At 39.8% G+C, this 27,278-nt stretch overlaps 1 protein-coding gene across 1 annotated transcript in view; it reads left to right on the forward strand.

The window, feature by feature from the left end:
• Positions 1-27,278, forward strand: part of LOC145987825 (RNA polymerase II-associated factor 1 homolog) — a 74,876-nt gene that overhangs the window by 8,565 nt on the left and 39,033 nt on the right. Inside the window, exons 3-5 of the mRNA XM_083122557.1 lie at positions 3,207-3,396; positions 13,599-13,739; positions 14,599-14,742. Of these exons, the coding sequence (XP_082978683.1) occupies positions 3,207-3,396; positions 13,599-13,739; positions 14,599-14,742 (475 nt within the window). The remainder of the gene's footprint in view (positions 1-3,206; positions 3,397-13,598; positions 13,740-14,598; positions 14,743-27,278) is intronic.

The following is a 27,278-nucleotide window of genomic DNA, read 5'->3' on the forward strand; positions in this document are numbered from 1 at the left end:
AGCATCCTTGTCGTACTCCTCTTCCAATTTCACAGCCTTCTGTCATTTCGTCTCCTGTTCTCACTTTAACTCGTTGATTCATGTATAAGTTGCTTAGAAGTCTTCTCTCTTTCCAATCTACGCCAATTTTCTTCAGAATTTCTAAAAGTTTAATCCAATTCACTCTATCAAAGGCTTTCTCCAGGTCTACAAATACTACAAACACCTCCTTTCCTTTCTCTAAGTATCTTTCCCCAATGGTCCTCAGTAAACCAATTGCATCCCTTGTACCTCTTCCTTTCCTGAAACCAAACTGTTCTTCCTCTAACTCGCCACTGACCTTCGAGTATAGGCGTCTGTTCAGAATTCTTAGAAGAATTTTTGCCGAGTGAGATATGTCTATTATATGCACAGAGGCTAATTTGGACGAGAACTACAGCTTCTAGTGTTGAGTTGAGTTGGTGTTTTAAGTCCACTTTATGCACAGTCTGGCTAATCGGGACTGGACCTACAGTTTAAAGTGGGAACCGAACCACTTGTGCCTCCACCGGGTATCGAACCCGGGACCCCTTGATTACAAGGCAACGACGCTACCACTGCGCCATGGGGGGGAGGCCAGCTTCTAGTGGAATTGCATTGAATTGTTTTTTGAAGTCCACTTTATGCATAGATAGGTTAATCGGGACTGGACCTACTGTTTAAAGTGGGATCCGAACCACTGTGCAATGTGCCTCCACCGGGTATCGAACTCGGAACTCCTTATTACAAGTTGACGATGTTGCCATTACGCCATAGGGGAAACCCTTCTAGTGGAATCTCAATGACTTAATGAAATGTTACCTCCACTGGATCGAACCTCGGACCCCTCGATATAAAGGCAGCAATTCTATCGCTAGACCATGGGGGCTGGGAGGCCAATTTTAATATTTCCAACGTTTTAACATTTAGGAATTAGGTAGTTTGTGTACTCTTTCATTCTTTAACGTCGTATTTCTTCCTCTCGAATATTTGCAGTGAAAGCTTGTGTTGCTGCTGCCATAAACCTTCGGGTTTAAGAATGCGGGGGAGTTAGTTACTTAAGAATATATATTGATTGATTTTGTGTTTTAAGTCCACTTAATGCAGTAAGGCTGATCGGGACTGGACCTTCAGTTTTAAAGTGGGATCCGAACCACTATGTGCCTTCACCGGGTATCGAACCCGGGACCCCTTGATTACAAGGCGACGACGTTAAGAATAGATATAACGATGAAACTAATGAGAGAACATCTCTAACTCTCATGCAATTGTCGGTACTCCAACGAGGAACTAACAAACGAAAAGGAAACACAACGCTTCCTTAGATTTTGAACGTCATCCTACTTACTCGTATAAAAATTCACTTGTCACACCTGTTAGACCTATTCCGAAATATAGTGATACGATTTACAGAAGCTGTCAACAACAATGAAAGAACAATCTCACAGCCACTGAATACGTCCATCTTCCAGGCAGGCAGATGATTTCGTAGCAAGTTTGACGACCCCTGATTGTCAAATTACTTAGTATCGAATGACCAGTGGCCTATTGATTTCAGAACACATCGTAATAAAGTAATTGCGAACTAACCGAACTAGAAAATGTACTTGAACATTGTAGGGTGGCGCACGAAAAACCGAACCCTGCCACGAGCAGATACAAACAAGAAATAAAATAAATAAAACATAAGAAACGCAAAGGTCTGCAATTTTTAAAAGAAATAAGAAATAAGCTAATGCAAAGGTCTTTACTTACTGAAACGATCTTGTCTTTTACAGTAGGTGTTGAAAATGACCGCCTTGTGCTTCAATGCACTGTTGTGCACACCTTAACATGTTATCATACACTCTGGACAGCTCTGCGGCATCAATTCTCGAAATTTCATTACGAATATTGTCCTTCAAGTCTTTTAATGTCCTTGGATTATTTGTGTACACTTTTCCCTTCAGACTGCCCCACAGATAAAAGTCATAAGTGGTTAAGTCCGGTGAACGCGGCGGCCACAATCCTTTGCGAATCTTTCATGGATTCGTGAGATTGACTCGCGTGAAGTGTGACAGGTCGCCCCATCCTGTTGAAAGAAAGCATACAAGCGTTCATGGGGGGTCAACTGTGCATAAAAGTCCTCAAAGATTCCCATATACACATCGGTGTTTACTGTCGTTTCAAAAAATATGGGACCCACAATCCGACTTGCAGACACAGCACACCACACTCCGATTTTTCTATCGTGAAGAGGTTCCTCGTGAATCGTATGGGGATTGTTTGTTGAACAGTATCTCGTGTTCTGGGAGTTTACATGTCCTGTCAGATGGAACCAGGCTTCGTCACTCATGAAATACAGCAGGGGATCCAACAATCCACTCACAATTGTTTCAAGTAGCCATGTACAATACTTCACACGTTTTTCCTTGTCTTCCTCCTTCGGTTCTTGGACACATGTCACTTTGTAGGGCTTCAACCCTATATCGTGTAAAACACGTTGACAAGACCTACGCGAAACATTCGCCTGTTGCGACAATTTGCGTGTCGACTTCTTAGGACTTTGGATCATTCGTGCTTGAATATCCGCAATCACAGCAGGTGTACGAACGGATGGGGCCCGATTCTTTTTTGCGGTTGCAACTGACCCTGTAGTACGCCACTTTTTCACCAAATCATGAATACTGCTCTTTGCTGGTATGGAAGTGCCAGGAAACGTATTTGCAAACATATCCTGCGTTTCCTTAAATGACCCGGTAGACACGTACGCTTCCACTATTGCGATTCTTTGTTGAAGAAGAGAATACGTCTGAACCAAGTCTTCACGGCTTTCGTACTGACAGTAATGAAGTATACATGGTTGCAACAGCTTCGGAACAATAGGTGGGAGAAAATAAACAGCCTGTACACGGGCCGGTTTTTCATTTGTCGTTCGTATGCTCGTGCCGGAGTTCGGTTTTTCGTGCGCCACCCTATACTTGCCCCAATGGAAGTTTCATAATGGAAAATGGAAATTTTACTTTTTAAGTTTTTGGTTGAAATGCGTCTACCGTGCCAAAAAAGAAAATATAGGGGGCTACCGGTGGGGCTGAGGTCTGGTTTGGGGGGCTTCACCCCTCCCCCCCGTGCCCCCCTGTAGCGCCGTCCCTGAATGAGGTACTGACAATACTACCACCGCAAGCTGTGAAATCTTTGGTTACATTTTTTAGATGTTTTTTTTTTTACAGGTACGTGAGATACAAACCGACCCTTTTGGAACGGAATTACAAATATGATTTGTGGACGGAACATGACTTGGGTGTGACCATTGACCTCATCGATCCAGATACTTACGCCATTCAAAAAAAAGCACAGCTTTTAGATCCGAAAGACGAAGAACTTCTTGATGATGACAGAGCAGGTTCAGAATCAAGGAGGAGATAAGTGACATTTTTCTTTATTGTTATTATTCTTAATTAATGTCGTTTGTTAATGTGAATGATATTTGTTAAATAACATATAACATAAAGATCTGAGCTTACTTGTAAAGGTAAAACAGATTTTGACATTCGACTTTTACAAATTAGTGTGCTGGTTGCAGGGCATCATTTGTGGACATTTTGTAATTCCTCCCCCCGCCTACATTCGAGGGTATGCGCTTATGTCCTGGTGCATTTATATAGACCAGGACGTCTTTTGCTCTGAATTTATCGGTTACCCCGCTTTGTTTTGCTTTCTTTATTGTTTTTTTAATTTATAACATACAATTACATACATGTACATCAAACAAAGAATATATATATATATAAATAAATAAGAATAGATAATTCAGTTACATAGCTATATTATTTAGTTATTACAATATGTAACATTGTTATTCGTACACATAGAATTACCGAGGAAAATATGTCATATCTAATGTTAATGAAGGTTTCACCAACAAATGTCAATAAAAATGTATGTTCAAAGTGTATAAACAGAGCATATAACACTGGTCAACACACATTTTCTGGCATAAGGTTTTCCAATGGTTTTAAGGTAACTTTGGGGTGCTGATTCCAAATCTGATCTCAGATTTGCTCTATCACATCTCATTTGTATGCTATTGGCAAATCCCATTTTCATTGATTTTATCCGGAATTGACCGGTGGTCACTATCACATCAGGTTTCTGAGATATTAAATATTGCATTTTCAATAAAAACAGCACATTTATGATCATATATGAAGAGCTAAACAGACATACAGATGAGAATAAGATAAGATACAATATACAATAATAAGGAAACAAACATTTAATACGCCGTATCACAGTTCTGACTGCATATAAATGCGAGTGAATGCATGTTACCATGTAAGAATTGAAATGTGAAGATAAGAAAATGAAATGAAATTAAATGTGAAGGTAAGTAAATTATGTACAAAGGTACGTTGACTGCTGGATCTGCAGAAACGACCTTTTCTTTGACAATCTCCGGTGTTCAGCTTCTGGAATGTCTCTCATCAAGGACCAGCAGTAATCTGCCATCATGTTGGAGTCCCATCGGCCTTGGTAACGTTCTTCCATAACTTTAATGTCTTGATGAAAGCGTTCACCTTGCTCTTCGCTCAAATGACCCAAGTTCTCTGGAAAGTCGGCCAAGTGACTATGTAAGTAGTGAACCTTGATGCTCATCCTACATCCAAGTGCTTGGAAACTCACGAGCAGCTCCTCCACAATCTCTTCATAGTTGTCCGCTTTCCTGTTCCCAAGGAAATTCCGCACCACATCAGAGAATGCATTCCAAGCCCTAGCCTCTGCCGCAGTCATTGTTGTAACAAAGTGTGGATCCCTGATGAGTGTTCTTATCTGAGGGCCATCAAATATTCCTGCCTTTTTCTTCTCGGCACTAACACTTGAAAAGGTTGAACATATATAGCTGAAGCAGTCTCCAGTGTGATCAAGAGCTTTGACGAATTGCTTCAATAATCCAAGTTTTATGTGCAGTGGGGGAAATACAATTTTATTCCTATCAACCAAAGGCTCATTGTTGATGTTCTTGTCACCAGGCGTCAAACTGATTCTTGGTGGCCAGGTCCTTTTAACCCAGTGTTCTAATGTAGCCCTACTGTCCCAGTAGCACAGGAAACAAGGGTATTTGGTGTGACCTCCTTGCTGTCCCAGCAGAAAATTAACCATTTTCAAATCAACACAAATTACCCATCCATGAACATGATATTCCAATCTATCCAGAATTGTCTTGATGTTTGCATGCTCTTCTTTCATTCGTACAGAGTGTCCTATTGGGATTGAACCATATATATTTCTGTTGTGCAGTAACACACATTTCAAGCTCCATTTACTACTGTCAATAAAAAGTCTCCATTCACTTGAATCATATGCAGGCAGTCCCATATTCAGAAGAAGCCCTTCAACATCATTACAATAAACAAGTTGACCGTCTGAATGGAAGTACTTTCGCAGTGCTGCTTCTCTGTTTCGATAAAAGGAGACACTAGTGCCAGGTCTGAGTAGTCCTTTGTCTTTCAGCCTGGAAGCTAACACTTCAGCAGACTGCTTTGGCAAATACAAATCTCTTACCAGATCATTCAATTCAGGCTGACTAAACAGAGAAATTTTATCAGAATCTGCAACAGATGGCGTATATTCGGTCAGAGCATCATCCTCATCATCTGTAGAAGCAGGTGAAGTGAAGGTTTCAACATCAATTTCTGGTAGCTCAGTAAATACAGGCACAGGTATTTCCTCACAGTGATCAACTGGTCGTCTAGCAGATGGGATATCTGGGTATTGTAAGTGGTGTTTGTTCGTCTTATTGAAACCTTTCACATTCACAAGGCAGAAGTAGCAGTCATCCAAATGGTTTGTTGGTTCTCTCCAAACCATTGGCACACCAAACTTCAGCTTAGCATTCTTTCCTTTAGACCATGATCGCAAAGTTTCAACACAGGTCTTGCACACTTTGTGGGGAGCCCAATTTTTGTCTTGGTCTCCCAGTCGTACCTTAAAGTAGGCAAGATACACCTTCTTGACAAAGGTATTGATGTTGCGCCTTTGATCCCTCAAAGTGAAGCTGCCACAGATGTAGCAGAAGATGTCTGCGTCATTACGGCAAGTCCTTCTTCCGGATGTTGTAGCCATTGTTAGATCACGACCTGCAGATGAAAAATATGACATAAATGTTGATGTCTACATAAAATCATATTATAAACACACTATCCTACAAATACAACGCCATCGTTTATCACTAAAGCACTCACTGACTCGCAACAACTTGTAATCATAAGAATTCCGGGTAAAATCAATGAAAATGGGATTTGCCAATAGCATACAAATGAGATGTGATAGAGCAAATCTGAGATCATATTTGGAATCAGCACACTCAAATTAGTCTAAAACAGTTGGAAAAGTCCATGCCAGAAAAATATATTATTTTTTTGTTGACCAGTGTAATTTGTGTGAAAAGAGAAAAACACACTGTTTCATGCAACATTGTTACTCGTACAGGCAAGAGTTTCAATCTTCCTCGCATACAGCGCCACCGCTATTCGGGCGATTTCGTGCAATTTGTAACTTCGTAACAAGTTTGAACATGCAAGCGCGCTCCCCGTCAAGCGGAATGCTGACGTTGGTATTGTTGTAGGCCTATCGTCTATCTATCAGCGTGTTCGAAGTGGGCAAGGTGAAGGAACTTATTTCCGATCTGAAGGATGTTATTATAAATTTGGCCCTTAGAGGTTATTCGTTAAGAAAAATTGGACAAACCGTCAATAAATCACACTCCACAGTTCAATACATAGTATACAAATTTAGAGAGGAAGGTTCAACACAGAATGTGCCGAGAAAATCAAAAGAGAGACGGTTGAATAAACGTGATGAACGCTTTATTTTAAAAAGAGTGTGAGAAAACCCTCGACTAAGTGTTCCTCAGTTACGACCGTTAGTAGAAAATGTTGCTGGCAAGATGATGTCCGATCAAACTGTCCGACGTGCCTTGTGGAAGCATGGATATCATGGCAGAATACCACGAAAAGGGCCGTATGTAAATAAGGTGAATCGCAAGAATAGACTTTCATTCGCGAAAGAGCACATCCACAAGGACCAGGAATTTTGGGATAGTGTCATATGGTCAGACGAGTCCAAGATTAATATATACGGGTCAGATGGAATAAATAAGGTCTGGAGAAAATCAAATAAAGACAATTATCACATTAACACAGTTCCAACAGTTAAACACGGTGGTGGGTCATTAATGATTTGGGGCTGCATGTCGTCCAAAAGTGTTGGTACCATCCAATTTATTGATGGTATCATGGATGCATATGTCTATTTGGACATATTGAAGAACAATGTAAAGCAGAGTGCCCGAAAAATGGACATGCCGCCAAAGTATAAGTATAAGTTAACATGAATTGGCTAATATGGAATGTGCCCAAACGACTACAAACACCAGCTCAAAGTCCAGACTTAAATCCCATTTAGCATTTATGGGCAATTTTGAAGAGATGTGTCCATAAAGTAGGCGTCAAGTCCAAACAAGAGTTGAAAACTGTTGTGAAAGCCGAGTGGAATAAAATAAGATCTGAAACATGTCGGAGACTGGTTAATTCTTTGAAGAACAGGTGTCAAACAGTAGTGTTGCCCACGAGACGAGACTTTGGCCTGTCTCGTCTCGTGGAAATGATGTCTCGTCTCGAAAATATTCGTTTGTTTCGGGACACATGATCAATCTCGTCTCGTCTCGAATTTTTAAAAGCCTGTCCCGTCTCGTCCCGTGGGCAACACTATCAAACAGTAATTAAAGCCAAAGGATACGCATCAAAGTATTAGAACTGTCAGTCAATTTGCTCTGAATATACTTTTTTCTTTTATATTATTAAGTGTACGAATAGAAAAGTTATCCAACAAATGGCATGTTTATCTTTCAGTTTCATTTAATTTATTATTGTCATTGGTTATACAATGAAAATTATATTAAAGAGGAAATAAAAAGTAGGCTTAATTCAGGAAATGCATGTTACTTCTCTCTCCATAAACTTTTGTCTCTCGTTTAATATCTAAGAAACTAAAAGTTAAAATATACAAACCAGTAATTTTGCCTGCAGTATTATATGGATGTGAAACTTGGTCCCTTATATTGAAAGAGGAACATAAATTGAGAGTATTTGAAAATAAGATCCTTAGGAAAATCTTTGGACCTAAAAGGGATGAGGAGACAGGTGAGTGGAGAAGGTTACATAATTTAGAACTACATAATTTGTATTCATGTCCAGATATTATTAGAATAATTAAATCAAGAAGACTTAGGTGGGCAGGCCATGTGGCACGAATGGGAGAGGAAAGAGGAGTTTACAGGATTCTTGTTGGGAACCTGATGGTAAGAGACCTGTAGGAAGGCCAAGACGAAGATGAAGGGACAACGTTGAGATGGACCTAAGGGAAATCGGTATGGATGGAAAAGAGTACATAGAACTTGTCTCAAGATAGGGAAAGATGGAAGGCCTGTGTTGCTGCAGCCATGAACCTTCGGGTTTAAGAAGGCTAGAGAGAGTTAGTTATTGGTTTATACAGAATTTGGGTAAGATTTTATGTTCCTAATGTTATTAGTTATTGAATTGTAAGAAACAATTTCAAAAGAGTGTATTTCCTTTCACATATTAAAGTATTTTCTTTGAAAATCCGTGTGTACGAATAAGAATGTTACATACTGTATTCTCTCTCTTCATTTCTCTTCAAGATTATCCAGACCTTCTGGTGTCCAGAACAAGTCATATTTATTGTTTTATGACATGTGTAAATTGATATTAATATTTTTAATATTAAGGGGTATTTATTTACGTATATTTTCCATAAGATATTAAACATCTGAGTTTAATAGATAAAATTATAATAATATTACAGAATGATATGACACAAAGAATATGATCACACTAAATATTATAATAATTACATGAATGAATATACAAACGAACACACATTAAGTTACTGTTAGTTGGTTACTCAGTTTAATGATACATTATCAATGAGATAAGTATTTCAATAAGATTCGAACATTCTAATTTGAGTTTGTCTATTGGGAAAGAAAAACTGGTATCCAGCAGTAATTTGGTCTGGGATGCTTTATGCCAGTTTAGCAGTGGCGTAGCATGGACATTTCGGGTGGGAACGCCAAGTCCGAAGGAAGAGTCGGTCCTTTCTTGTTTAATAATTTACTTATGGTATTAGTCGCCACAGGTATTATTTGCCTGAAGTAAGCTGGGTTTTCAATAAAACATCATCATTGCTAGAAAATTAGATGCCTCACTATGCCACAGATGTTTTGAACTCTGGTGTTCTATACCTTTTTTTATATCTTTCTGCATGACGCAAGTCATTAAAAACTTACCTGAATCACAAGCGCCTCTGCACAACAGTAGACGTCATTGTTGTGGGCGATCCAACTACTGATTGATTTGGTTTATTTTACTTCGCTTTTCTACCACTTTTGGTTAATTGCGAATATGAATATGAGTGATGATATTGATGAAGGGACACTGACAAAGAACACCCGTGCTCACGCCGGGATTCGAACCAGGGACCTTTGTCGTCTTGGCGCACTGTGAAAAGCAGAGTGGATGATCCAAATATCGTACACTCTACTGACGTAACAGTGCCGATTAGTAATTCAGACCACTGTTTATTACATCTTGAGAATGCTGATAAACATTTTAAAATAATTTTCTCCAGAGACCATTCGATGTTAAGAGTTTTCAAATGAATGCTAAACATTTCCATTCACACAATATTAAGTAGTTAGATAATAACGAAAAAATACAATAAGAAAATAATAGTTTTGCGGGTTAAGTGGTAGAGCAGCCACAGGCTAAATTTCTATCACGAGGACTTCACCAACTTATTTGACAAAAACTGTGTTGATCTTTTAGTTTCTAATACACATCGCTGTTCGTGCGATAAATTATACAATGCAGTGGCCATTAAGAAGCAGTATATTTGAGATTGGTAAAGTTACGTCAGTCAATATTGCGTATTGTAGCATCACATAGCACGAGTTGCATGAGCGCGAAGAACGAAGAACCGGGTAGGAATTCTGCCGCTGTCGTCTGCTTCAGAAGGCAGGAAGGGTCACATGAACCAATCACGGTAGACCTCTCGTACGCTGGCGTAAGAGAGCCCATTTACGCGCGTGCTGTAGAAATGGAAGCTTTCCCTCCATAAAGGCAGCAAGGAATAGCCTATAGGTGTCCTGTACGCCGAACCTGCTCGGCGTCCGGCCGGGAAAGGCATTGAAAAGAGATGCGAGAACGAGTGTTGACGGTGGAGCGTTGCAAGCGGATCGCGAAAAATAGCCATTATAATGCCATGAAGGTCAAACATATATGAAATTAGTCACGCTTTACTTTATAATCACAGCATTTAAGCATTTTTGAAATTTTAAATCTGGGAACGCCGGGCGTACGGGCGTACTATAACGCTACGCCACTGCAGTTTAGTGTGCCAACTATTGAAAAAGTATTGTGGTTCTTCGGGAGTTAGAGGGAGGTTTGTTTAAATACGAAAATATAGAGGGTCTGTATGTATTTGTATTACTTTTGTGGCTACTTTGTTTAATTTATTATTTTTGGTAACAATGTAGTATGGGCACAAAACCTCTCACTTCTGCATTGCGAAAGATTCTTCAAGGTTGCATTTTGCTTTTTTCACGAAAAGAATTTCAATTTTTCACATTAACAGTAATTATTGTTCTTCCATTTTCGCTTGCGTAACACACAATATGGCGGGCTCAGTGTATGCAGTGTTTCCAACCTTCTTCACCGAACAATACCTAATTTCGTGTTCGTCACTTGTGCAAATTGTACATTATGCACGGATTTTTTTTTATTTTAACTATGCTTTCCTAACCTAACCCAACCTAACCTAACCTTACCGGAAATGGTTCGTGGGGCTATCCGTGAATGATTTGTGGAGCTACCTGTGCATTTAACTATGCTTGCATAGGTAGCCCCACAAACCATTCAGGGATAGCCCCACGAACCATTTCCGGTAAAGTTAGGTTAGGTTGGGTTAGGTTAGGCAAGCATAGTTAAATGCACAGGTAGCCACACAAACCATTGACGGATAGCCCTAAAAACCATTCACGGATAGCCCCACGAACCATCTTCAAAACCCTCCAACAACCTGGACAACGACGCATCCTGGACACGTCATCTTCCAAAACAACGAAAACAACGGCGTGGTTAAAAACACTGACAGGGAGTTACGTCATCAAACGTACGCAACATCCGGTACACGTAGAGAAAGCAAATAAAAGCAACGTCTATTGTGCTTCGGAGAGATGTTTTTCTTGAAAAACACATGAATTCCCGGTCAAATAGATTCCACGACGAAACACCTCCACGAACTTTCAAAATTCTAGAGAAACTCATTTCCGTAAGTAGTTTCTTCTGTAAAAATGAATAAATATGTTGTGCCCACACTACACTGTTACCTTATTTTTATCCCAAGAAACTCTACATTTTCAAACATGCTTGTTAGTTTAATTTATTTAAGTTTTAGTTACTTTTATCTGGGCCGAATCCTTTAAATGTAACGCTGGTGAGTCTTCCCCAGGTAGACAGGGTGGTCGGGTTCTCCTCCCTCTAGCCGCCGCTTCCTGTCTTCACGTAGTAGACGCGGTGAAATTCCGACGTCGCGACGCTCCCTCCTCTTCTGCTTGGCTTCCTTGTGTGATCGAGGGTGGTCCCCGGGGAGGGGCCTAATTTAGCCGCCTGGATGATCGTCTGAGTTCTTGTGGGGGAGGGGGAGGTGGTGGTGGAGGTCGTCTTTTTTGTTCTTCCATGTATTGCTGTAACTCAGCCTGCGAGACCAGGTCGGCCAGTTCATTGATCTTGTGTTTGTGTTGACCACGCAGCAATCGGAAGGTGTTCGTATCCGGTAAACCCTGTCTGGCCAGCACAATTCTCTCGTCGGACATTGGGCAAAAGTACACTCGGTGTTCCAGAGTGTCTACCTCATTCTTGCAAGTCGGACACCTGTCGCTTTCCCTTTCCCCAAATCTCTTTAGATGCGATCCATACGGGCCGTGTCCGGTGAGAAAGTGCACTAGGAAATTATTTTGTGTTACGTATTCTTGCGTATTTGGGATACACTGATACAGTCTCCTTCCCCTATCTGACGTCTCCCACTTCCTTTGCCATTCCCGATTAACCCGATTTCTTAGTTCCGGGAAAGTGGGATAAAAGTTTCCCATTATTTCCATTATCTGCCTCTTATGCCCCTTTTGAAGTGAAACGATAACGCTCTTATTTTGACTGGGTAGTCCACTGGTAAGACGCCCATTATGACGATTAACGCTTGAGTCGGTGAGTCTGAGCATTGCCTTCCTCTGCGAAGATCTTAGCGCTTGCGTGTATGTAATTTTCTGAAGAGATTCAGCCCATGCGGATGCACTGTATGTTATTATTGAGATACAGACAGACAACAGATACGTTCTGATCACTAGAGGGTGCAATTTATAATTGTTGGAACCTAATGTTGCCAATTTATTCATTATTGCCTCCCTCTTTGTGGTAATATTTTCTATGTGCTTCTTGGAAAACGTCCCTTCCTCTAGGGTAACCCCTAGATATTTGGCCTCCATTACCCTTTTAATTGGTGCACCATTAAGTTTTATCTGGGCATAGAGTCAGAGTATAACTAATAACCAGGGACATTGAATTTTCGCAATGCGCGAAATCGCGAAATGTAAAAAAAAATTCAATTTTGAACATTCTGCACGTAACTACACCCCCAATGATGAAATATGCATGAGTTTTATTTGCGAAGTAATGAACGCTTTTTCGCGAAATAACCGTGAAATATCATCAAATTAAGTAGAAAACACGCAAAAACCGGCAATCGAGGTTGCGCGCGCAAACTGTCGATTTGTAACGAAACGTTTGCCTAAAGTTTCCTACCACTAGCAGCTGAAGAACGTTTTATCTTCGATCACATCAGGAAGACGCTGCAAATTGGGATTTCCCATGCACATAATCTCAGTTCGAAAACTTCGTTCCCTGTCAAGCTGCATTTCTTTCTTCCCCCGAATGTCTACTCAACTTCCAGTTTCATTGAACTTGCTAGCTGTAGCAGCGATAAGATTAGTCTGTTCCCGCACATCAAGGGAAACAATGGTGTCATTGGTGTTCAGTCATGAATGAATTTTGTTTATCATCATGTGATTTTTAACATGTGTTTGTGTATGTGCAGAAGTGATTATTTTATTTGTTGGACAGCAAGGATATCCTTTAAATACATACAATGAATAAATCACTTGAGGTATGCAATTTAGAAATGAAGTAATTTTGTGTTGATGTTTTCTTTTTGGTTGGACAAGTAAGTACTTGTGCATCTGTACAGTATATAAAAATGAAGTAGTTTATCAATTTATAGGTCTTTTGTATGTTGTTTCCTCTCATAATGAAAAAGTGTGTGCATTTTTTTTTCATCGCTGGTATATACCGCTGATCTAACATTTTATTTACCGCTCTCCTCAGTTTTTATTTACCATAAATTTGTGTCCCTACTAATAACAATTGATAATAAAGCCAAGCACTTTGAAGTGGTATTTAAAAATAAATAAATGTTAGCTTCCTTCTCTCAGCAGGTCTTACCGTCACAACCGAAAATATCCCTGGCTTCATCGTCCTCAGTACATTTCAACAGAACGCACCAAGTATCAGCCTCAGTGCGTGGAACAAGTTGAAGCAGCAGTCGGTTATAATGTTAAGAAGGCGCTTTTGAAGGTAAATATCAGATGTCACAAATTTCAATTAACACAGGAGAAAGGGGCTATCATCAATGAATTATAGTAAGTCATCCAGAAGCTCCAAAAACAAGAACAAATTTTTTCTAGTTGCCTTAAAAGGTGCATACTGATTTAACATGTTAAATGATAAAGAAGTTGCACAAAATAATAAATCTCATTACAGCTTGTATGTATTATTTGCATTTGCATGCAACGAAGTGGCTAATTTAAGCACATGGGTGCATAGCATCTTATGTACACTGCACTACTTAATTTCTACTTCCGAACAGGATTTGTGATATGATTTGACTTAATGAATTGCAGTTTAGAATTACATGAACTTACGTTTCAATACATTATGTTAGTAATATAACAATATATGATATTAATATATTCCTAAGAATATATTAAAAATAGTGTCTGACTGCCATGAGGGAGACTCGGATTCGATTCCCAGGGTGGGTGATCTAAGGTCGGAATCCAGCCTTCTCCCCGAATAAAGCGGCTCTGGGGCTCACCCAGATTCAAATCAATGGGTACCTAGGAGCAACCTGGTGGGTAAAGGCGGCCGGGGCGTGGTACTGATCACATCACCTCCAAAATGGCTGAGATCGAGAATGTGTGGGGCCATATCCCCACATCGCCTAAATGTGCCTTCATGGCACGGTGCTATGCGCACGGGGAACTTTACCTTTTACAATTTTGTTTTCTAATGAAAAAGAAATAGCTATACCAGAACGTAACATTAGATATTGTGGAAAATATTAAACTGTTTTAAGTATATTAGTTCTAAGATATGATCATATTTTACCTAATACCCTCCAGAAGGTTCCTTATAAACAGGATTGTTTTTGCAGGGTGATGCACTATTTCTGGACCGAACAGCTCAGATCCTAGCAATAGAGAAAACATTTACAGACAGCCAAATGTCTATTGAAAAGCATGTAAACAAGTCTGATGTTTATCCTGTTGAAATCATACCAGTTTTTCCTGATTTCCAGGTAAGAGCTTCTACCTAAGTATATTACAACCTTAGTGACAATAAAGTTCGACCAGTCACAAATATAGGAGTGCGTTATGAAAGAAGGAGAACACATGCATATGCTGAACATATATTATTCAGCAGGCTACATGGAACAAAGGAAAACATAAATTTCCGCTGCAACGCAGCAATGTATGGTGTCCACACAAAATAAAACATTTTCGTCCATCTGCATGTGACATTGAAGTTCGACCACTGTTAGAGGGGATCCTTTTTACCATGGTGTGACGCCACCCCGTCGGCGATTAACTGTGGCAAGGCGTTGAGCCATGCTGCGGACGAGTTGTTCAAGGTATTCCACATCGATGCGGTGCCATTCCTCCTGCAGGCAGGCGATAAGAGCAGCCACTGTCGTGGGTCCCCTCTCTTGCACACGTCGCTTAAGAACACGCCACACATTCTCAATGGGCGAGAGGTCGGGACTCGATGGTGGCCATGGCAGAGTTCACACGTGATGGCGAGTCAACCATTCTCTTGTCAGCCGCGCTGTATGAGGCCTGGCATTGTCGTGTTGAAAGATGAGACGTCGCCTGTGGAACAGGTGCCTTCGCACTGTGGGAAGATGCCGCTCCAGTATGCGTGTATAGGCGTGTGCATTCACAATGTTCTCACAGACGTGTAGTGGGCCAACCCCAGATGCCGTCATGCATCCCCATACCATCACTGACGCAGGTTTCTGTACCCTACGTGCATAACATTTTGCTTCATTCTGTTCCTCCTTCCGACAAATGACTGTTTTCCGTATTTTTCCGTACACAACATTGAAAATGGATTCGTCCGTCCACAAAACCCTGTTCCACTGCCGAAATGTCCATCCCCGGTACATTCGTGCCCACCGTAGTCGATTGCCTTTGTTCAACATGGAAAGGAAGGGTTTACGTTTCGCCTTGTACACTCGGTAACCGCATCGCTGTAGGTAACGGCGAATTGTTCTGGTTGACACTTCAATGTGAAAGCGTTCTCGAGTTCACAGTCATAATTCGGCCACAGAAACATGATTGTTGGTCTGGATATAGCGCCTAAATATCCGTAGGTCACGCACGCTGAGCAGGCGTTTTCGATCGGGGGCTACCTGGTTCTGTAGTACCCGTATTTTGGTGGTGTTTGATGATGCAGTGGACGGTTGACTTGGGTAAGTTCAGTTGGTGCCCTATTTCCCATTCACTTAGTCCATCCCGTTGCAACTCCACCACTCTTCTCCTCACGGTGTTGTCAATAGGTTTGCCCCTGGCCATGGTGATGATGCACTGCGGTTCCTCGGTGCACAGCACGCGCTTACATACGGCGGACTCCCTTATCGTGTCCGTGACGTCATGCTTCCGTCGAATGCGCCACTATCTGGAATTTACCGTATGGGTCTGGTGCCTGGTCGAAGTTCAATGTCACGCGTATAGTTCCCCGTTTTCGTTCTTTACGTGACCTTGGGTGCAACATGCTGGGATCACGATTCTTGGCTGCTCACACGCCTCCTCTTACACACATGCGTCACTTCTGCGGGTCACCCATTCCACCGCCTTTGCCTCTGTGCATTTAATCACGTATTCCTTTCTGGTCGAACTTCATTGTCACCAAGGTTGTACTTCTCATTCTCAAGCTACAAATTGAGATTTTCAAAATTCATTAATGCACAGTTGGATTTACGAGACATAGTTTTAGCATATTGAAAAGTTAACACTACCTCATGCAGTGGCGTACGCAAGGGGGGGTTACGGGGTTTAAACCCCCCCCTTGAGCTTGTGAAATATTATGGAAAATGCTGTGGAAAAAAATTAAATGGTAAATTTTCACAGTCAGATCTGGGACAATAATATTACTATTACTACTTCTTCTACTACAACTACTATTAATAATAATAATAATAATAATAATAATTTGAATTATTATTTCCATGCAGCATGGAGAAAAGCACAGCATTCCAAACACACGCGTCTTTCAGAGTGATGCCTTGAAAATAAACACGAGTTTATGAGGTTAGGTTAGGGTGACTATGATTTAAAAGAGAAAACACTTGTTTTGTATCTCAGTTGCAACAATGTTCAATACACTGCCGTACGCAGGATTTTTTTTTCGGGAGGGGCTGGAATAGTAAATGTGGATAGCACATGGCTTCGTTTTGGAGGGCAGGATGCATAATAAAATATTTCGTATTTTTAGAGCTTTTCAGTCTATTAAAATTGTATTGAAAGACAAAAATGGTAATCGGGATTCACTTTAAAAGAGGTTTCGCATTTACATATTTTGATAAGAGTTCTTAACAGATTTTTATTTGAAAATTCTGATTTTCTCAAAATTTCGGTAGGGGCTGGAACACCATCGGCCATCCCTCTACGTACGCCAGTGTTCAACGAACGTATTTTTTTTTATGTGAACAATGAGAATTAACTAAATAAAGTTATTGGTATGTTGTAAGAGTCTAATGTATAGACAAAGGCTAGGCGGACAAGAATACGTCGCCAGTCCGCCTTCCCATTGTTTACCGCAGCACGTTTGAATGTCTCTCTTTAAAATGTCTCACCTTGTTGACTAGACAATTATTCAAACGACAATAAGCTTAACTATTGTAAAATGTTTTGTTGGTAAGAACAGCAAGATAATCCAGATGTGAATTATCGGGGACATTTATGTGGGGAAAAAGCCGAAAAAATTCCAACGAATTTCGGGAATCGAATCCGGATCTCCCGCGTGATTGTCACTTGTCAGACGCTCTACCGACAAGATCACCGCAGCTCCTTGGATGAGTTCCATACTTTGATTATTTCAATTTATTTTAATATATTTTCTTGTATTTATGGATCTTCTTCACCCTTGAAATGTCTCCCCTCGTTCACCAGACAATTATTTCGTAACAAAGAAACAAAAAAAATGCTCCCAGGATTTGATAAAAATCGAATGACTAGAAAGTAATTTCGTTCTATTGTTTTCATAAATACTATATTTATGTAGATCTCTACTACTTAATAGTAGTAGTAGTGGTATTAGTAGTATTATCAGTATTAATTCAGCTAATTAATTAATTATAAGTATTATTAATTAATTGTGCTTATTATTTAATTGAAGTATAATAAAACAATGGTAATGTGAATTTGGAAAAAGGTTTTAGAAATAACACCCCCCTTGATGAAATCCTGCGTACGCTACTGACCTCATGTATTGATTTTCATGATAAAAGACTGATATTTTTGTCAGAGTGAGAGTAAAGTAAGACCTGACACTCTCCTCTTGGTGGCTAAAACTTACAACACATCTTTGATTAACATTAGAGTGAAAATCATCAATCCCAAGCAGTCAACTAACAATAAATATCCGCAACAAACACGATGGAAGGTTGCGATCCAAGTTTACAAACAAGCGAAAGTACTCATGTTTGTACTAAATTAATTCTTTTCCTTCTCTACTCAGTGACGTAGCAAAGGGTGGGCGAAGTGAGAGACCGCCCGTTGCCTCGCAGCCCATGGAGTTGATACGAAAAATATAATAAAAAGAAGTGAGAAAAAATATGGAAAAGGCTAATTTCTGTGGGCATTAAAATTAAAACACACTGTTATTATCTGGCTTTAAATTCTAGTTAAACGTTATAATTTAAATGATCAGAAGCGTAACATACGCGGGCTCTAAGCCTAAGAGGGCACGATAAAGTAAAAATTATCGTCGTATTTCGCAAATCTTTTCTTGGATAAAAAACACTTTGTCTTGTATTTTATTTTTTATCTTGACCTTGCACTCCCGATTTTAATAGGTTTACAATATAGCACCTCCAACTGTCACGAAGCAAGTGTTAGGCATGTAAATGCTTGCGTTGTTTCCATCCTTCTTACAGAAGGCTCGTATGAGGATTTTTTATGGGGGGCCAGATCCGAAATTGTGGAACAAAGGGAAGATCCGAAATGCTGTTGGATTGATTGAGTTAGGTTATTTTACGTCGATTTTCTGACTCTTTTGGCTAATTGCGGCGATGTGGATGAGTCATGATATGATGAATTTTATAAATGAACGCTCACAAAGAACACCCATGCCTAGCCCTGGATTCGAAACCGGGACCCATAGCATCGTAGCGCGCTGTGCTAACCACTTCGCCACTCCATCGGTGAAATGCTGATGGAGTATTAGTTAGATGTGAACACCATTGTTATCAGGTGTGGGTTTGCGGACGATTTGCTTTTTCTATGATGAATAGGGCTAGGATTTTTATGGCCTAAAATCACAAAAATATGCAAAATAAAATATGCTCTTATGACCTAAAAATTTTACAAAATATGTACTATAATTTGAAATATATGACCTTATAACTAGACTGTTTCAAACATCATTATTACCGGACCCTGTAGCCGAGTGGTGTCGACCTCCGTGGCGAAGTGGTTAGCAGAGCGCGCTACAACGCCAGGGGTTCTGGGTTCGAGTCCCGGGTAAGGCATGGGTATTTGTGTTCGTCCAGTTGATAAGAAACAAAGAAAATGTAAGAATTGAAAGGTGTAAAAGTGAGAAAAAGAGTGAATGGTGGGGGATACCTCCATGTAGGGGGTATTTGCTTTTTTTTTTTTTTTTAAAAAAAGAAGAGTGGTTAGCACATCGCGCTGCGACGCCAAGGGTGCTGGGTTCGAATCCCGCTCGGGCTTAGTTGTTTGTGAATGTCCATTCATCAATTTCATCATTTCATCACTCATCCCCATCTTCGCAAATTAGCCAAGAGGCACAAAACGCGAAGTAAAACAAACTAAACCAATCAATCAAACATGAATATCTAACTTATGCTTTCATATACATACTATTTTTAGTTCACTTTATGGGCCCTGATGAGTTGAAATGCACAATGAATACTATCTGTAAATTTTCAATTAAAAATGAAAAAGATTTTGCTGCAGTCCAAAAAAAAAATACCCTCGAGTGAACATGGGAGCAAGAACGAATCCACTTGGAAAATGACTGTATATTTCTTGAAAAAGCGAAAATATGCTGAATATGACCGAAAATCCATCAAAATATGCCTTATCACGTAGAAATGGCCAAATATGACAAAATATGCCCTTAAAAAGCACCTTAATTCAATTATAGTTTCTTCACAATATGAATTTCTATATATTTAGGGAACACATCACCCTTACCAAAACAAAATATGCTGTCATAAAAATCCTACCCCTTGTGATGAAAATTTGAATGAATAAAAATTTCAGCATTGGACAGAAGTTCAACTTCGTTAACATGTAATAATCACTTCGTATACTGCTAAGGAACGGGCAATAACTATTATTGGGGGGGGAGGAGAACAGTACCCAGTTACAGTTATTAAGTTTTATATTGTCAGGTGAATTCTTGTGGGGAGAATAAGCATTACTTTTGGGGGGAGACGCTATAAAACTCTTAACTATAAACGTTAAGTCTTAGATTATCACAGGAATTCTACTGGGGTGGTATTAGGGGGGGGGGGGGCTTTTGAGGGTGAGATATCCAGATGTGGATATCAATGTTATGTCTTAGGCTCGCACAGAATTTCTATATTAAGGGGGATAAAACTTTGAAGTTCGGGGTGGGGACAATATTTTGCGCTTTGGTGTAAAATTCGTATGATTATCATTATTTAGGCTGTAGTTTTTGTGTATAATTTGGAAGTCGTATGGTATCAAGAGGGTTTTACTATGGATTATTCGCTAAGCGGGGTGGAGGTGGGTGTCATAACCATCCGCCTTTGTTCCATCACTCCTAAAACTTAACATCGGATACTTGAAAGAGTATTTTTTTTGTACTTGATACAGAGTCTGAAGAAGACCTTGCTAGAAGGTTGAAACGTTACGTTTAGTTTATGTTTTTAATAAAATAAATTACTGCCTTGGTCAGCATATTTAGTTTTTCATAATCATGGAAACAAGGCTTAATGATGTTATAATTGAAAGAGTAGTGAAGTAGAATATAGCACTGACTACTAAACAAGATCTCCACGTGTAACTAACTACTTTTGTTATTTTATGTCACTTTTCTGACACTTTAGAATAATGAGGATGAGTGATGGTTAGACGTAGCATTAGCTACGGGGAAAGTCAAGGTCGCGGAGTCTTGTGAAAACACTGACTCCTTATTGAACTGTATTATTGCCATTTCCTAAAAAATGTCATTCTCGCTGATTGAAGGGAGGTGCAATAGGGCGCTGGGAGTGTCCTCTCCTAAAAACCTGTATAATTTTGACGGTTCAGGTTTTGTGATAATATTATGTACTTTTTAATTGTCTTACCATTTACTGATAGTAGTACCATTTTCCACCCCATTTTTTTAGTGATGCACCCTTTTAGTTGTTGGCGCCCATGAGCAAATGGAGAAAAAGTTGGGAAAGAGTAAATAGCATGGCATCCTGTGAAAATGTTGACGCCAAATTAAATTAATATTCTTGTAAGTTTGAAAGAAATAGATATAAAAATTTTCCAGCTTGCTTCGCTCGCATTTATCCGTGTTTGGCGTCTTGATAAGATGATGAAAAAGAAAAGGATTATAGTATAGCCCCATTCGGCGAGCCAGACAACTTCAAGATGCATCTGAGAGGAAACACGTGACTACAAACTTCCGGCTTAAGATCATCTTAGCTGAATCGCTGGACGACAAAGAAAGTCGCACGCGGTCTGTGGATGAAACAACTAGCATACTAGCTGCAAAGGGGAAAATTAAGGAGAATAAATATATTTAGGAAAGAATGAAAAAGTAGCTGCTATTCTCGGAAAGGGGTTAAATAGCCTATGGTGTATATATAATCTTTGGTCATACGATTGTAATTTAAGTAATTAAAATTAATTTTGAGTTCATTTTCATATCCAGCTTCATAATATTCCGAGTTCAATCAAAATATTTATTCTAAATAGAAAAAAATGTTACCACGTTAGGTCTCATTATAGTTATATACTTAGCATTCATTAAAGTAGATTGAATGGATTGTTCAAATCTTGTGTCGAAGTCACGCTCTTTGAAGCAGACGAGATATTCAGTGAACGTGGTCTTCATATAAAACAATGATCTTCTCTCACTTCAAACCAATATTTCAACATTTTCAAAGTATCATTTATTTATCTTGAGTACAAGGAATGTTGTCAGACATCGCCAAGTATAACTATAGCCATCTCCGCAATAACATTATCGCAAATCGCATATATCTCAACGGACGCCGCCATCTTGCAAGATCTTGTGCAGACGAAACGAGTCAACTTTTCCTTGACTTCCTCCGGCTGCAATATCTTCAAGCCGACTTGAAGTTGTCTGGCCCGCCGAACGGGGCTTATAGCTGCATTACGATTTGATTTGATTTGAGTTTTGTCATTTAGCATCGCGTTTCTTACACTTTGGGCTGATCGCAACGGTAAGAATTAGTGATGATATGTTTGTTACAAATTTCCCAAAATTTTCAAAATAAATATGTATTCGTCAATGTTAGTACTTTTTCCTTCCCATGTTGTGTAGATACCCAGTATGCATCGTGCCGTGCAATTTCATGCTCGCAGCGTTGCAAACTGCCGTGAAAATGTGCAAGAAGTAGGTTTTCCTGCTGACGTCATAAAATTTCATTTCTCTGTCACCCAACATACTGCAACCAAAAAAGAAATTAGCCTCTATCGACATTTCTGTGTACGTAGAGATTAAAAGTTCAGAAAAAGTTGTCGTAAACCAGGAATTGAGAGAAGTTTTGGGACAAAAATATGGTTTTGTTAATTTCTTTTTCTCCATCCTGCACGATACCCCTCCCCCTTCTGTGTGTCTTCAGGTACGTGGTGTATTTCTTTCAACAGCAAAAACATGCCAAAGTACCATGCTCTCTTGTGTTAAAGTCGTATTCATCTCCGACATTTCGTTACCAACTTACAGCTATTCAAATTCAAGGGACAGGACTAGTATAAAACTTCACATTCACCTCAGTAAAGCGCCAACCACGCATTCTGCAACACACCATTACGGCATTACGAGCGAAGCGAGCAAGAACATTTTTTCCATCCATTTCTTGCTGACTTTCAATAATATTAATATAATGTGGGTCCGGGTGTCAATACTCTCGTAGGATTCCGAGATATTTAGTATTTTCCAGCTTCTCGTTTGGCACGTTCGGGGTCGAAAACGTGTGGATACCATATCGCTAAATACAGTCTCCAAAATTTAATGTTCGAACTATCTCTCCACTACAGAAATCCTTTGCTTCCGATCTCCCCCTTTAAATTTAATACTCAATCCTACCACCAAAATTTCCATGACAATTTTAGACTTACTGTTGATATTGCCCCCTCCAAAAAATTAATTCTCAGTCTCCACACCAGAATTTCCGCAACAGTCTATTGACAATAGTATTGTCACACAAGAATTGGATACCCCTCAATTTAAAGTTCAATCCCCCTCTAAAATACCCGCCATAATCAAAGACCTAGAGTTGGTTAATACCCCTCAGAACTCACGTGTCAATTAAGGCTCCCCCCTTTTCGATAATAACCTTAAACACTTTCTTTTCTTCATCTAATGGATTAAATATGGTGCATTTGACGTGTAAAATTTTTACGTAAAATATAGTATAAATGTTGAATGGGGAGCCATAATCCCCCCTGTGGTCACCCCTGCTCAAGGGATCATGAAATATTTCACTCATTAAAAGTTTGGTAGAATTTGAAAATATTCTGTTTTGCAATATGTCACTGTTTTATTTAATCAAGATTAGTAAACCTTTTACTTATACCGGTAAACATGTGTGCTATTTCATACTGCATTACTGTGACTGGTGTTACATACTCTGTTTATACCAACTAACGTTAAAAATTAGTTTGTGTGTATGTGTGTGAAGATATTAAGTAAAGCACATACATGCAGACTACGATAATCAAATTCTCAATCAAAAGTTCCATGTAAAGTATTGTGGCCGTGTCCGAAAGGTGCAAGACCGTACTTGAAGCGAGCATCCTCCGTGTATGGTCTTGGAGTGCGGTCTTCAAGTCGTGGACTGGAAGTGTTGCCTTTCGAATTGCACTTCGACTGCAGCGCCAAATACGATCAGTAGATAAAACTGTACTCGTTGTTTTCCTCGCCATTTAAACACTTGTTTTTCACCACAGAAATCACATAGCATTATCAAATGCTCGTAGGTATGTATGTATGTATGCTACACATACATTTCCACACATTAGAAGAACTATGACCAACAACTTGCTGGCCCATAACTTATATCTACCTGCGATGCCAGCTTTCTACCTTCTTGATTTAAACAAATGAACAACGAGTGCGGAAACCACGTGACCTAGTCACCAACCATCTGTACTACAAGCTGTGTACTTGCGTGCTTCTGTTCTTGGCGCTTTCGAACTGTACTAGGTGACGTCACTTCCGCCAAGACCATACTTCAAGTATGTACTTTGTACCTTTCGGACAGAGACTGTGTTAATTTTAGGGGTGTGCGGGATCCCGAAAAGTCGGGACCGGGATCTGGGACAAAAAATCCCGTCCTGATCCCGACTTCGGGAAATGATTTCCCGACTTTTCAGGATCCCGAGCAGTGGGGAAATACAGAATGGCCATTTTAAAAAAGTCGTTAATTTTCGACGTTTTCTGCATTCTAAGTTTCTGGAACTTATTGGAAATTGTTAGATTTTATTCCAGAAATGCAAAACAATCACTTAAAGTGAAAATGATGTGTAAAATTCGAGATTGTCAGAGCTTCGGGAAATCTTGAACATTTCCCGACGTTGTCGGGAAATGCCGAATATTTCCCGTCCGGAATGTCGGGATTTAAAAAATTTCCCATCCCGATCCCGTCCCAAAAAAATCTCCCGCACACCCCTAGTTAATTTATATAAGCACAATATAGTGATTGAAGCCCCTATCACACGGAACTGGATTTCTAGTAGGAACGCTCTAGTTGACGCTGGACTGGCTACCCATTTGCTAGTTTTCGCCTCACACGGTACTTGTTATACCGTACTTGTCGATAGTCTTTCGTTTCCATAATGGCGGCCGCGCGAGAAGTAAACAACGTATCACTTCACATTTTTAAAATACGATAACTATTCAACTGAGAGGAATATCGCTTCGTATTAAATGGTTTTAGGTGAAGAAGAACGGCGCTGATAAAATACATACTTTACAACGTTTACTATACACGCATGGAAGAATATTTGAGCTTTTTCAATTGTAAACATGCCTTTCGTGCTGTATGCACTCGGAAACCACAGACAAAAAAGGCTACTTTGCAAACTCACAGAATATCTTCACATGGCCAAACTTTGCTCTGATTGGCTGTTCCACAGAATCTAGTCGAAGAAGTTAGTAGCAATTAGAACATGTCCTATTCCTCAAAACCAGTCAAGCAGTCAGCCAGGCGGCCATAATTTCTACCTAGAAAGTCAGTTCATCGCCAACTAGGGCATTCCAACTAGAAATCCAGTTCCGTGTGATAGGGGCTTTATTCGAGCTCATCAAGTTCGATATACCTTCATATGGATATTTTTATTGCCAGAGCAACAAAAAAATTAATTACAATTTTGCAAAGATTAATCCAAGTGAGCATATTCTTAGGTCCCAACTACTGATTTTTTTTAAAAAGAAGCTTGCCCCCCCCCAACACAAATTGCGAATATATTGCTCTTTATGCCTTGCTTGGTTTTGCCTCCCCCCTCCCAATTATCTGAAGAAATCGGCGCCTATGTGGGTTACTTCTAATAATGCTGGTCTAGGAATCTCAGGTATCCCTTGGAGTCTCAGGTTAATTTGATTCTTCTGGAAGTAAGACGAAGCTTATTTTGTTTCAAGTAACCCACCCACAGGAAGATTATCGTGGAAGGATACGTGTTTATGTTGGTTAACAAGAAATTGTAATCATCATTTGAAAATTGGAAATTATAGGAAAACCATTCTGTGATGTTGTGCTCATTCCTTTTGATTAAAGAGTTTGTTAATAGTAAATGTCAGACTATTAAATTTGAGAAAGAAGATTAAAGGATGTATACCCAAACTGATCTTGTAAAACCTGCTTGAATGCAGGGTTGGCATGTTTATAACAAAAGTGATTAAAACACTTTGTTTTAAACGTTTAAAACACACGGATTTGTTTTTTTACAAATGTTTTAAACGTTTAAAATTATCTTCACAAACTGTACGATTTCTCGAGTCGCATATTTTTCTCGATATCGTGAAGGCCGATTTTGAGAATCCTCCTTAACAAACGATGCCTCCCCGATTGCGCAGTGATAGCGTTGTTGCCTTGTAATCGAGGGGTCCCGGGTTCGATACATGGGTGGAGGTCCACAGTGGTCCGGATCTTACTTTAAACTGTAGGTCCAGTCCCGATTAGCCTTACTGTGCATAAAGTGGACTTAAAAACACCAACTCAACTCAACTCCTTAACAAACTTTTCGAAGAATCGAAAATTTAAACAAGAACAAGTAAATACATTTCTGTAATTTTGAAGTAAATTATTATTATTATTGTTATTATTTTGGGTATTTTTGGCCTCACACAGTAAGCTTATTTTGTTGAGTCAAGTACAATAGAAACCCTTGCAATAAGTCACTGGAAAGACATGTGAGGTTGCACATATATTTAAGCATCTGTAAATAAATAATAACCCGTGGTTCGACAGCCCTGGAAGGGCCTTGGTCTATCTCCCGACTGCCAGTCCCTCCCACAATCCTACCTAGAGGTGTGGAGATCTTTAACCAGTAATGGGGTGACGTGGGGTCAGCACGTCGAACCCCCAACCGTTATAGGGGATATCCGTAAAGAATAATTATATTCTTGTGGTAAGCAGTCGTTGTCGTTTAACAAACTTTATTGATTTATTCCATCAGCATTATTTAAAATGTAGTGCACACTGAACTTACCAACTTAACAAAGGCACATTGATTGCTAAATGAGGCATTTTCCTTGTGTTGCAGAGCAGGTTCAGTGTTTGGAGTATTGCAATGTTGTACACAGTCCGTTCGAAGAATTTTGAGAATATTGATGTTTTGTCAAAGGGACCACCCCCGAGTAAATATCTGGGGATGTTTTACAGGTTTCATCGTATTTAAGAAGGTAATTTTTCCGGTGCAACTTTCCTCCGTAAAACATGTCTTTTGCCACTCAAGATGAAGAGCAGATTCATAGGTGCAACGACCTTGGCAGAAAGAAACTCTGATTGGCACCATGTTGACAAAAGACTCAAGAAGTCCCGCAACCGACAGAGCTCGAAGCGCTCGGATCCTCCGTTGACATACACTTTGGTTGAACACAAACGGATGCATTGGTAGGAAATGAAGTGATTTTATGGGCCGTCTCTTTCTGGGAAGTCGGGGACTTTTTGAAAACACACTTTCCCTTCATGCACACCAGGGGTCCTAAGCCAGGTCACCCCTTCCCACAAAATCTTCTCTTCATCTGGCTCTGGTTATCGGCCGCGCCGAAACGCACTGCAGGTAGCTAGGGCTTACTGGGTTAATTACTTTATGGTTCAGCATGAACATAGGCTTTTAAAATTGCAAGAGACAAAATTCTACTGTTTGTCCCTTTTCTGGCGGG

This window comes from Lepisma saccharinum, chromosome 5, assembly GCF_977018435.1.
Source record: "Lepisma saccharinum chromosome 5, izLepSacc3.1, whole genome shotgun sequence".
NCBI classification, from domain to species: Eukaryota; Metazoa; Arthropoda; class Insecta; order Zygentoma; family Lepismatidae; genus Lepisma; species Lepisma saccharinum.